Genomic DNA, 13189 nt, shown 5'->3' with positions numbered 1-13189 from the left:
CCAGACCAATTACTTTGTAAGAAGATTCAACTTTGGAAATAAATGATTGCTTTTACACATATAATAATAATGTTAAATATTCTAACAGAGACATTACTCAGAAGTCTGTCTTCCTCAGTGGATTACACCAGGAGCCATGTCCTGTCAGTTGGTTGTTTCTTCTCTTCAATTAATTTTTCTTTTATTTTTATATTTTAGGTTTATGAGGTTCTGTTGAATGTGTGTCTATGCACCGTATGCATGTCTGGGGCCCTCAGAGGTCAGAAGAGGTCACTGGAACCCCTGAATCGAGAGTTTAAAAGGCTGTGAGCTACCATATGGGTGCTGGAATGGAACCCAGATCCTCTGGAAGAACTGCTGAGCCTTTTCTCCAACCCTTCAATTAATTTTTTAACCAATATATAAAATAATAAGTTTTATTTATCTATGCTGACCAAGTTTGATTATAATCATTATATTATTGATATTAGAGGAACATTTCTATATGCTCAGATTACCAAATTACTGATTTTATGTGGATCCCAAATAAGACTGACAATAAATACCAATGCCAATTCATAATCTTTGATCTGAATATGTTTAACAGGCCTGGCAAATCAGTGTAATATTTTGGTACTTATATAAGTAATGTCAACTTCAGCTCTCACATTCTTCTTCCCAAGAGTAGGTTAGGCAAGGCTACCATCGCAATGACAATATTTGCTTTTTACTTAAATAATAATAATAATAATAATAATAATAATAATAATAATAATAATAATGATAATGATAATGATAATAATACCACCAGCCTCTGATGTTGGAGAGATGGCTCAGCAGTTAAAGCACTTGCTCCTGTGAGGAGCAGGTGCTCTGGCAGCTGCTTTGCTATTGAAATCTCAGCGGAAAGACTGCTTTTACCAGGCCTGGGAAGAATTTGCAAGTCCATCTCCTTTAGTTTGTGACAGCAGGTGGGACAGCTTGTGAGGATCACACCTCTTGCTTCACCTCCTTGTGAATTTAACCCTTTGTTCTGAGCTGTTTTTGCTCTGGCTTAAAAACTCTCTGCAATAAAGTCAGGCTGCTGCTGGCTGGTGGAGTCTAATCTCTCGAGCCTCTCAGAAAGTCCCATGTGTGTTGTGTGTTAGCTCATTAGTTTTAATCCTCACTCCCAATTCAAGAACCGTTCGACTCTGCTGGCGGGCTCTGGCACTCCTCTTGCACAAGACTCCTATTTAGTTCCTCGGACATGCACGGTGGCTCACAACCATCTGTAACGCCAGTGCTCACTCTGTCCTCTCAGGAGTCAGGTGCACACATGTGCACAGACACACGTGCAGGCAAAAACACTCCTACCCAGTCTATTTATTCACTGGAGAAAAGGTGCGCAGTGTGCCACTATGCACTTGTAAGAGTCAGATGATGGCTTTTCTTCTTCTTCTTCTTCTTCTACTCGATAGGTCCTGAGGCTCAAACTCAGAGAGTCATGCCTGGCAGCAAGCACCTTACCAGCTAAGCCTCTTGTTGGCCAGCGTTTTTATAGACTATCACAGATACATTTGGAATACTTCATTAGCCCTACAGCTCTCAGCCACAGTTTATGTATTAGACCTAAAGATCAAAAATGTTTCTTTTGAAAAAACAGAAAAGGGCAGTTCAGAATCTAACAGGTTTAGAACTCAAGCTGCTCAAAGTCAATGCATAAAACAACCAGCTACCTGAAGCCTACTAAACTGGTGGACCATCAAAATCATTCTTATAGAAGAACAGAATCAGTGAATACTAACAAAAAAAAATATGTAAGTTCTTTATTAGGTATCTTCTTTAAGTGTACATAGCAACATATAATCTATTAGTTTTCTTGTACTTATAGTATTAATATTAGAAGAATATGTCTATATGCTCAAATTACTAAACTGCTTCTTTTATCTGGATCCCAAATAAGACTGACAATATCAATGCCAACTCACAATCTTTGATTTGAAGATGTCCAGCAGGCCCGACAAATGAGTGTACTGATTTGGCACTTTCCGAAGATGAACCATTTCAAAGTCAGTTCGAACACCAGGACCCTGACATTCTCCCATGTACATCCTTCGCCATTTGTGATGTATTTGGACAAACAATGGTACCTGGCTATAGGATATGGATAAAAAGGACCAGAAATCAAGCTCACCCATTACACAGTAAAATAATTCTAAACCTCAAAACTGTTTGTTATTTTAATTTCAAATATTTAAAAGTACTATATAAAGGAAAACTTCTAAATCTCAGCTTCTCATTTAATACAAAGATATACTTAGTTCCTCCTGTCCTTAACTTAATAAACTGATGAAGCCTTCTAGCATCTTAGAAAAAAAAAAAAAAAGGAAGAAAAAAACTTTAAAACCAACTTTGTGGTGAAATGTTTGTCATTTAAAGGTAGAACTGATTCTCACTATTCACAGATTTCTGCATCTGTAAATTAGCCTACTCACTAAAATTTTATCTGTTACCCCCCTAAATCAATACTACTAGTACAGTTATTTGAGGATATGCAGAGCAGCAAGATTCTGAGTATCTAAAGTGTATGTTCCCAGATGAACTCAAGTTAGGTAATGACATGCTGCAGCGAGAACTTTGGTTTCTTTAAAAACCCAGTTATGTTATGTGAATATGTTTTTGTTTTAATCCCAGGTGTGGGAGAAGAGACTGCTTCACAGCTGGTGATTACGTTTTGCCTTGTGCTCTCGTGGGGGTGCGATTTTTTTGCCAGCGGCAGACAGTTTGCATATGGAATTCTAGGGACTCTTGAGGGGGATAAACACTAGAGCCAAGATAGGAACCAGCGACACTCCAAAGGAGAAGAAACCTGCTGCCCCTGTTGCTATTGCTATAAACCATCAAGTGGTCATGACCAAAGCAACAGGAAGGTAGAGCTACCCTGACAACAGAGACTGGATTTGCCCCAATAAACCATATGTCCCTAATCAGCAGGAAGTAGTCTAAGAAGGTCTACACCTCCTTTCCCCTCTAACCTTCTTTCTTGCCTGCCTAATTAATGTTGGGGGTTGAAAGGGACTGAGGTGGAGAAGGATGGTAGGTATAAACCCAAATAAAATAGATTAAAAATATACGTCTATAATGTGCTTTACTGTTTCAACTCTCAGACTATAAACAAGTGTCCTTTCTTTCTTTTGTTTTGGTTTTTAGTTTTATTCACGACAGGTTTTCTCTTGTGTATCCTTGGCTGCCTGAATTCACTTTATAGACCAGGCTGGCCTCGAACTCACAGAGATCCACCTGCTGGGATTAAAGGTGTGTATCACACACCCAGCTCAAGTGTCCTTTCATGATCTAGGTGGTGTGAAGGAAGTGTTCCTAAGTGCCGGAGACCATAATATGTCTTACAGATACAATGTATGTGCAAGAAGCGCTCCCTTCAAACACGAGTTACATGCTTTCAGGGGCTGGCTGTGAGCATAATATGCTATCTTTAAACAGAAACATCCGTGAAACAAGATCATAGCGTATACAGTTGAAAAGAATGTGACCAAAGCTCACAAGAACCTACGCATTTTCCCTAGGAACAATGGCTGTAACACAACAGCTATGGTGTTTATACTAACTCAATATTGCTACACTGGTAAATACTCCCACTTTGTCAGGGTTTTTAAGGGAGGAAAGATGGCTCCACCATTGAAGGCTAGGCTTATGCTACCAAAACATTAAAACATTTTTTAAAAGGTCCAAAATATTCTTTAGGGCACTCTAGTGCATCAATTTGTCCACTAGTAAATTTACACGTAGAGTCTTTTGGTCTATCTGATATGCAAAAAAAAATAGAACTTAAAATAGCAGAATATGGATTAAGCTAACTTCAAGTTCTTAAATACTTACAGCTAAAAATAGGGAGTTACTGAGCATGGTGGCACAGGCCTTTTAATCCCAGCACTCAAGGGAAAAAGAGGCAGGCAGATATCTGTAAGTTCAAGGCTGGCCTGGTCAGTGTTTCAGATCAGCCAGGCCTACACAGTAAGACAGTAAGATCTTGTCCCGCAGGAAAAAAAAAAAAAAAGGAGGGGTCATGAAAATACATTTAAAAAAAATTCTTTGAAAGTTAATTCCTAAGCTGGAGAGATGGCTCAACTGTTAAGAGCGCTGGCTACTCTTCCAGAGGTCCTGAATTCAATTCCCTGCCCCCACATGGCGGCTCACAACCATCTATAACTAGTCCTACGGTATCTGATGCCCTCTTTTGGTGTGCAGGGTACATGCAGACAAAACATCCATATACAAAAAGTTAATCCCAAAATAATGTCTAATACTACACAAATTTTAAAATTAGACTTTGTAGCAAAATTCATCCTTCATTTTAAAAATACAAAGAATACTGAATTTTCTTTAGAAATGACCTCCCAAACATTTTATTAATTACACTCCTTTTGGGGGTCTTGGTTTATTTTTCTTTTGAGACAAGGTTTCACTCTGCAGTCCAGGCTGGCCTTGAATTTATGATCCTCTTAGCCAGGCCTTTTGAGTGCTGGGATTGAAGACTTGCCCACCAAGCACAGCTCTAAGCTCACCCTCACATAGCAAATTCTAGTATATAATAATGTGCAAAGGCAGGCACTAAACTCTTGGCTGCAGGGAGAAGAGCACCTTGAATAATCGATTACCTCCCTGGACTCCGCCATTCAACGCATTCCAACACTCTCTCACACCTGTGAGAGGGCACCTACCAGCCAGTGCTTCCCAAAGCGATAGAAATGGAGCTGAGGAGGAGGTTGCACTTGGACTCACTGAGCACCGCATCGCTGTGTGCAGCAGGAGCAATCACCACAAACTCGCGCAGGCCATACCTTTAAGAGAGAATCACCCCAGGAAAAAATGAGAAGTTTCCCTGTGGGAAATCTAAGCCAAATTTGTACTGTCAGACTTTTTTATTTTCTCCTATTCCCACCCCACATGGCAACTGGATAGATATACATTTGAATCCTTCTCTAAAAAACAAAAAACAAAACAAACAACCAAAAACCCTCAGTGAGTGCATGGTCATGCCTGTGCCACAGTGCACATGTGAAGGCCAAAGGACAACTTTCAAGTCAGTTCTCTTTGAGTGGATTCCAGGGATTGTGTTTCGGTTGTCAGGCTTATGCCCGAAGCATTTTAACCAGCTAAGCCATCTTGCCATGACCGCCACCTGAATCTCTTTTTCATTTTTCTCCCTGGGGTCAAAAGCAGGCTCTCATGCTTGCTGGGTAACTGCTCTACCACTGAGCTAACCCAGGCCCTGAGTTTTCTTTAAGAAGTACTTCCATCTTTTTCAGCCCACCTATTCACTAGAAATGAAGTCATTTTTTGAAATTACAGTAACCATTAAATAACAATTCAGTTTACAAGGCCGGTAAGAAGGCTCTTGTCACACATGCCTGGCAATCCAAGTCCAATCCCCAGAACCCCCATAAAAATAAAGAAGAAAAAACAGAGCTGTCCTCTGACAAGCCCAGGTCCTCTGGAAAAGCAGCCAGTTCTCTTAACAGCTGAGCTACTGTTCCAGCCCCTGCTGGCTACCTTTTAAAAAACAGTAATAATTTAAGCCCAAGCTGATAGTTGTTTCTGCCTAACAACTCATCTCAATACTCCTAAGTGCATTTACTTTAATAATTTTTAAATAAAGAAAATAATTTACTCATACTCACTTGCCTACTTTACATTAGTCGCTGCATGAGTAGTCATAAATCCTAGTTTTAATTTATTTTCTCAAGTAACCCCTTGTAGTGCAGTATATAAAAACCCTCCTTTACTTTCATCACCAGATTGGGACTGCTGAGACACAGACTGTCTTGTAAGCCTAGCTAATAAATCCTCTCATTAAACAAACAAACAAACAAACAAACCTCTCCTTAAAGTCTAACTCATACTGTTCACTGTTTAGATGCTGCTATGACTCTGAAATAGTTTGAAGGATTCATAAGCAAAATTTATTTCACTCCTCAGCTTACTTCCACCCTCTGACATGGAAAATCAAGATTCATCATGTAGAGGCAGCAGCAGATAACTGAAAGGCCCAGGATGTGAATAAATTATCCTTGGAAGAAAACAAGTTTCTTGGTGTTCTTCCAGAAATGTTCTGTCTATTCCTGACTGTCATGGACCAAACTCTACTGACCAGTTCTGCTCCCAGGTTGCCGTTGCTGAAATAACTTAATGGTCGAATCCTACAAATGATCTGTACAGTACATTCCTCGAAGTTACATTCCTGAACAACGAGAACATCTGCCTTCCTGAAACTGTTGCCAAATAACCCTTTCGATTTAATAAGCTGTTGCTGCGTTAAAAAGGGCCTTTTATTTTTCTGCAATATCTTCTACCTCCTATGCTTTGTGTGAAATGCTACACACACAGAGAGAGACCGGAGACAGAGACAGAGACACAAAGAGAGAAGCATCACTAAATTTCCAAATTCAATCTTTTCTTAAAGAGTTAGCTTAAATACCAACTGATGACCTCCATTAAACATACACCATTCTCTGAATTTTAACACCTTTTTCCTATCATGATGATCTGTATGCTGTCAAAATCATTCATTTATTTAAATTTCCTTACAAGCTCTACTTGAGACCTGAAACTATTCCTTTTACCAAGTCAACAAAAAAAAAAAAGAAAGAAAGAAAGAAAGAAAAAAGAAAAAAGGGGGGAAAAGTGTGCAAAAAAGCTATCAATAACAAAAAGTAAATGGCTAGGTTTTTCTAAGTTTTTCCTTTCTTTGACAGGGTCTTCCTGTATATCACTGGCTGACCTAGAACTCACAAAGTTCTGCCTGTCTCTGCCTCCTCAGTACACACCACCCCGGCCAGCTAATCAACTAGATTTTTAAATGAACAAAGGATTCGGGCAGCTATCATCTCCCAAAAGGTCACACAAATGCTTAAAAAAGAAACTGCAAGAAAAGATGAGGAACATCAGGAGTTACCAGGAGGAAATGAATCAGGGTCTTCACGAGACACTACTTCACAATCGTTAGGACACTATTATAAAAATGAGAGGTCCAAAGAAACTGGAGATCTGGTTTACCAGTGGGAACAAAATGCAGTAACGCTGTGTGGTGGGAGACACACTCAGAGACAAGAGGATTTCTAAGTTCATGTCCAGTCTGGTCTATATAGCAAGTTCTAGGCCAGCCAACACTACACAGTAAAGCCTCACCCTAAAAATAATAAAATTTTTAAAATTAAAAATGAACTAACATTCACCATAGCAATCCCACTTCTGGGTATAGACCAAAAAAACAAAAACAAAACAAACAAACAAAAAAAAAAGAAGGCAGGCACTCCTGTTCATAGCATCCAAACAAAGAAACAAGCCAAATGCCCATAAACACACAAAATGTGGTACATCATACAATGAAATAATTACCCTTAAAACAGGATAAATGCACAGAAATGAAAACATAGGCCTACTAGTAAGTCACAAAAGAATAAATACGCCACTTTTATGAAGTACTGAAAGAATTCAAATTCATACAGATGGGAGATAAACACTGGTTTACCAGAGCTTATAGGAGAGCCAGTTGACTCCTGGCTACGGTGGGCATTTCATCTTCAAACGAAACAGCTTGGCTTCCTCCTATGGGTCCTTCAGGATTAGGGTGCATTATCAGCTCTAACAAGAAACATTTTCCTGACTTGATCTGTGTGGATTAGGGGAACAGAGCCTCCATCAAATCTGTTATGTACTCTATGAGCATTTATCACACAGTGTGGCCACTGTCTACTTCCTGACTAAAGCTATCGCTACTGACGTAGGGAACTAGTTTTTGGTATGTCTGTGTCTGACTCACAGTAAGTGTTTTAACACAATGTTTTTAAATAAAAGAAAATATAGGCATATTTAATAGGTTTAATTTTCAAATACTTGGCTGCTATTTTTCTAATTTTTAGGAAAGATGAAAGAAAAACCTCCCAGTAACTCCCAGCAATATAGCAAACATTTTATAGCAGGGTCTCCCCTGCTTCCTCCACAGAAATGTAACGATTACAGGCCTGTAATGCCACATCTGGCTTATGAGCTCCTATGGATCATCTGAGAATCTCATGCACGCTAAGCAAGCACTCCACCCATTGAGTTATGTTCCCTAGAGAGTACACTTAAATGTTTCCCTCCAACATAACATCCAGAGACTCTGAATAACTGAGAAAGATTGGAGAAATCTTTCAAATGTAAAGTGCCTCTTATACTCTTGTATCACATTTACAAATATTTAGACACGCAGGTTTTGATTTTATCACGTAACTGAAGTCAGCATTTTATTTAAACTTACAATAATATACACTAAATCTATGATATTCAAGTGTTCTCTGTTGCTCATCAGAACTGCAAGTAGGTATCACTCTGGATTATGAAGTGCAATGTGCAAGAGTTCCCAGCAAGCTCCAGACAGTAGCCCTGAGAGATGCCTATGGAGTTGGCTCTCGCTTAGCATCTGGGAATCTGGACTTGGGAAGGGTTCTCATCATTCCCAAGTTGACAAATGCTTACTCGGTGTATTTACAATGCTTGTACAAATACTACGGTTTATGTTCTACACCTGTTGTCCTTTTGGGAGTCTGAATTTTGGTATATACTATCCAGACAGAAGATGCCTACTAACCAAATCCTTTAAAGCTTTGAGCAGTGAGCCTCTAACAAGCCTTCCTGAGAGAGCACGTTTCATACACCATCATAATTTGTTGCTGAGGGAAATGAGTATAACTTATAGGGCCTCATTAGAGAAAGTTCTTCCAACCCTGATGTCTGCAGCTTTTAATCCCTCTCCTCTCCCTCTGCTGACTGTGCGTGGCACCTGTTGCTATAAGTCATAATACCTCCAGTTTCTGGTCCTTTCTTTCAGTCTCCTAGCCCATCACTAAATGTAGAGTTGGTCTTGTAGTCACCTGAAAACACACATACTAGCTAGGTATAATGGTACAAACCTTTAATCCACTTCTTGAGAGACAGAGGCAGGCAAATCTCTGCGAGTTTGAGGCCAGGCTGGTCTACACTGAGTTCCAGGACAGCCAAGACTATGTAGAGAGACCCGATCTCAAAATAAACAAACAATAACAAAACACACGTGCACAAACACATGTGTGCACAAAAGTCCACACACACACACACACACAAACATCTGAATAAAAAAAGATACATACCATCTTACCAGGCAATGTGCTCTTGGAGGAAAGTCATTATTCATACATAGCAAATCTTGCATTGATTGTGGAAGAGCATCTACAAAACATTTGATAGTAAAAACATATCCATTTAAACTTCAAACTGTACAGTGATTTTAGACTGTAGACTAGCAATTGCTAAAGTTTAGATTCCTGGGAAATCCTTGTCACCTTTTTACAGGTGGCCTTTCTATTACCTAGACATCTTTGAGATCATTTATAAACCTTTCTCTACTCAGATGCATACCTAACCCATGCATCTTTAGCACTTACACTCTGGTCCACAATCGGGCACTGACACAAATCATCATTATATGCATTCAAAAATAGTTAATAAATTTAAGATGCTAAAATAATATCTGCTTATAAAATACATCCTTGTCAGATATAATTTCTTAGCAAAATTTATTACATACTTTACTAGATTATAAAACAAATGGAAAAGCATCAATAATTTGAAACCTTGATTAACCAAAAATAATAAAGAACTCCAAAACAATGAAAGTCAGCCCTCACTGCTGGTAGCACAGCCTTAAGAGTGTATCTAAGTTATCTCAGTTTTTCTTTTAACTCCCTCCTTTAGTCACAGCTTTGTTCACAACCAAATGAAAGGAAACTTCCCAGAACACCCAGCAGAAGCAGCAACGCCTTCACCACTTTCACCTTCTCTTACACCAATCCTCTTCATCTGTTTGTTTCAGAAACACTGATCTGAAACATCCTCACCGAAGCGGCCTATCTCAAATATAAGGTCTTTCTAAAAATCAGTAACGCTTGTTTATTTTTAACAGTTTCCTTTATTTATACAAGACTGAACTCAGATAGCCTTGATTATCATCCCTTTTACAAAATGCATAATTTTCTTCCTCTCCTTTCTCCCAAAACAGACACTCACCTTCTGTTTGGTTTATGTTGCTACATAATTATCTTACATGTATGTGTCTATCTGGTCAATGTTTTCGCTCTACTTTCTCAGCCTAAATGCAGGAGTTACATAGTTTTCTCTGTAGGATATGCATGTAACAGAAAATGTATCATGCCATCCCTACCTAGGAAAAGCAGACACTTCATGCCCATGCTTATAAATAATACCTGCTTTGACCAAAAGAATGTAACGCATTGTATCTACTTATTTTCAGAAAGACTCTGACCAGTATAGTGCTTCCATCTTGTCTATAACTTTGCTTTCTGGAGTCTCCTACCAAATACGCTCCAGTAGTGTTTAATGACAAACCTCAAAAGTAACCAGGTTTAGTAACTTTTATTCACGGCAGACCCCTACAACGACTCTACTCTGCCCACTGCTGCGGGCAGTCTCTTAGAGTGGCCGCTTACAAATTACACTTTCTCACACGTTTACATTCGTAGAGCATTCGGTAACAGCACTTCCGGCACTATTTATGGCTTTAGGCACGCTAGGATGGATCCCCAAGACAAAAGGCACAACTACTGACGACTCTGTTTCATTAGCAGCTCACATCCGTGTTTATTCAACACTCTGCTCACTGTTACACACGAGTGCATTTCAGCACATGTAGATTACATGATCTACTAACAAATCATCAGCTCCACTTACTAAATGCCTAGTGGAGATCAGACACTGGGACAAGGACTTAGGTACTGTATCTCATTAAATTTCACAGTAACCCCTCGGGTACCTTGTATTACTTTACAGATGTGATAACACAAGTTTAGAGGGGTAAAGTAACTAGCCAGTCCAAACAGAATGTTAATGCACTTCCCACAAGTAAATCAGCCCACAAATCCCCTTTACTTGCACTCCTTCAAAGGCCAAATTACTTGCTTCAGGCTCCAAATAGCCTTACCTGATCTCTTTCTCCTGATTATGTCAGCCCCCACCAAAATTCAGTGGAATTTCATCTGTCCTTAAGATCTCACTTATCACTTCCTACCTCCTTTTACAGTTACTTCAACACCTTATCTTCCCTAATGAAATGCACCTGCCATCTAAGATCTTATTCAAAAAGACTCAGCAGAGTGCTTGGCGCGTTCGTCGCTCAGGAAGCATGTGCTGACGCAATTCTCCAGGGACTGCCACTGGGGCTTTTCCTCTGCTCCAGAAGCAGTACTAGCGCAGAATGTATTTCAGACGAGGGGGAAAAAAACAGTTCCTACGGATATTACTGAATTATGAGCATTAAATTAATAACTAAAAATTATAGACTCATAAAATATTGTACAAGTATGACAAGAAAAGAAACCCATACCCTCCGATTCTTCATCCTTCCCTTCTTTATCAGTAGACTCCTGTACAAGATAGTGATGAGTGACTGAAAACTTGAAGCCAGCAAAGGAAATTTCATCGGATCTCTCTTCCCATGTGCCAGAAGTAAAGACACCCTGCATTTAACAACAGAATGGGAAAACAGCCAACTTATCAGTCATTACAGAATTCACTATACACCGTGATTCCCTCCTTTTCCAACCATTACTCAGAGAGTTGCAATCTACAGTTATCTTCTACACAATAAAGGCCAAAAAAAAAAGTAGAAATGATTTATCACAGTGGCTACTGAAAAAGCGCCTTGGAGCCAGCAAGAAGGTCTGAAAACCTGAGTTGGACTCCTGGAAACCACATGGGAAGAGAGAACTGATCCCTATGAGCTGTCCTCTAACTTCCTCATCAGTACCAGAACATGAGCGCACACACACACATACACAGAGACACATAAATAAGTAAATAAATGTGATTTTTAAAAACCCAAATATTAACTACCAAGTGACTTACAAAAATCCTGACAGCCAAGACTACACAGAGAAACCTTGTCTCAAAAAAACAAAAACAAAACAAAAGAGTAATTACTTTGCCAACCTTCCAAAATGATCATAATTTTAAATTATTTTTATAGGACATATTTCTATTGCATTTATTGTAAAAAAAAAAAAAATGTGATCTACATCAATCCAAGAAGGAAAACATAAGACATCATTTAATAAAACTGCACATAAATTTTTTCATTATTTAAAAAATATTAGTTTCTGTCATCAAACCCACATATAAATTGCATGTTTATGTCAATAAATATGTAAGATTTATGCTGCTTACAGTAAGTTGTAGAGTAATTTCATTGCATAAAATATTGCCTAAATTAAGTGAATAAATAGGTTGGGCTAAGATATTTCTTAACAATTAAGAAAGATCTTTCGGGAGGAGGGTAAAGAGGATTGCAGGATACAAGTGATCTAACTGGGTAAAGGGGAAGCTCTCTAGGGAAAGGGAAGGGCGGTAACTAGGGAAGGAGGAGGAGTAAAATAACAAGATGTCTTTAAAAAGTCACAAGGAATCGTACCATTAACTTTTCACACACACACAACTTTATAGTACAAATCAATTAGTGTATAAATAAGCATGAGTCTTTAATGAGTCTTCCTCATGTGGGCTGACGGTGCTCCCTCAAAGAGCCAGAGACCACCTAACAAAACCTAATAGCAGACATGAGAAGCACTTCTTTGCGCAGTTGGCCACTGCTGCTGACTGTGGCTGCCTTCCAGAGGCAGAAGGCAAATAACTACTGCTGAAGACCCCATGCACTTCAGAGACAGAGCCCAGAGGCCCCTGGAGTTGCAACTGACCTGCATGGCCCCTCTCTGAGTACTAGCTTTCATGATACCAGAAGGTGTCATGCAAGCTTCCAAAGGAGGGAGGCAACTAACAGTCCTACCCAGCTCTGATGCCTATGAACCACAATGACCAGCATGGCACAATAACCCTACAGGTACAATGATAGCACACATACCTGGGTGGTAATAAAGGCTCTGTAATGGGTTTAAGACCCCCTTAACAAGAGAGAGACCATGTCTGGTACTAGAAACCTAGCTAAGTACTCAGTGAAGTCATGGTTACTGCAGGAGAATTTACAGCCACTACTTTACTAAACCAGCCTAATCCCTAACAACATCTATAAATATCTGTCCTTCTACCCATGGATATGGGTATGTCTCTTTGCAACAATGGAGAACATTAAAAAAAAAAACCATAGGCAGCCACACTGTGGAGC

General features: G+C 39.3%; 1 protein-coding gene across 1 annotated transcript in view; it reads right to left on the bottom strand.

Annotated features, from left to right (window-relative positions):
- Positions 1–12770, bottom strand: part of Rab3gap1 (RAB3 GTPase activating protein catalytic subunit 1) — a 55079-nt gene extending 42309 nt beyond the window's left edge. Inside the window, exons 1-5 of the mRNA XM_055603258.1 lie at positions 12765–12770; positions 11399–11531; positions 9150–9228; positions 4701–4820; positions 1950–2115 (exon numbers count right to left, since the gene is read on the bottom strand). Coding sequence (XP_055459233.1) covers positions 1950–2115; positions 4701–4820; positions 9150–9228; positions 11399–11531; positions 12765–12770 — 504 coding nt within the window. The remainder of the gene's footprint in view (positions 1–1949; positions 2116–4700; positions 4821–9149; positions 9229–11398; positions 11532–12764) is intronic.
- Positions 12771–13189: the final 419 nt, after the last annotated feature.

This window comes from Psammomys obesus, unplaced genomic scaffold (assembly GCF_907164565.1).
Source record: "Psammomys obesus unplaced genomic scaffold, mPsaObe1.curated_primary_1811, whole genome shotgun sequence".
Taxonomy (NCBI): Eukaryota; Metazoa; Chordata; class Mammalia; order Rodentia; family Muridae; genus Psammomys; species Psammomys obesus.
The sequence above is the reverse complement of the archived record's forward strand: the minus strand, read 5'-3'. Positions and strand labels throughout refer to the sequence as shown.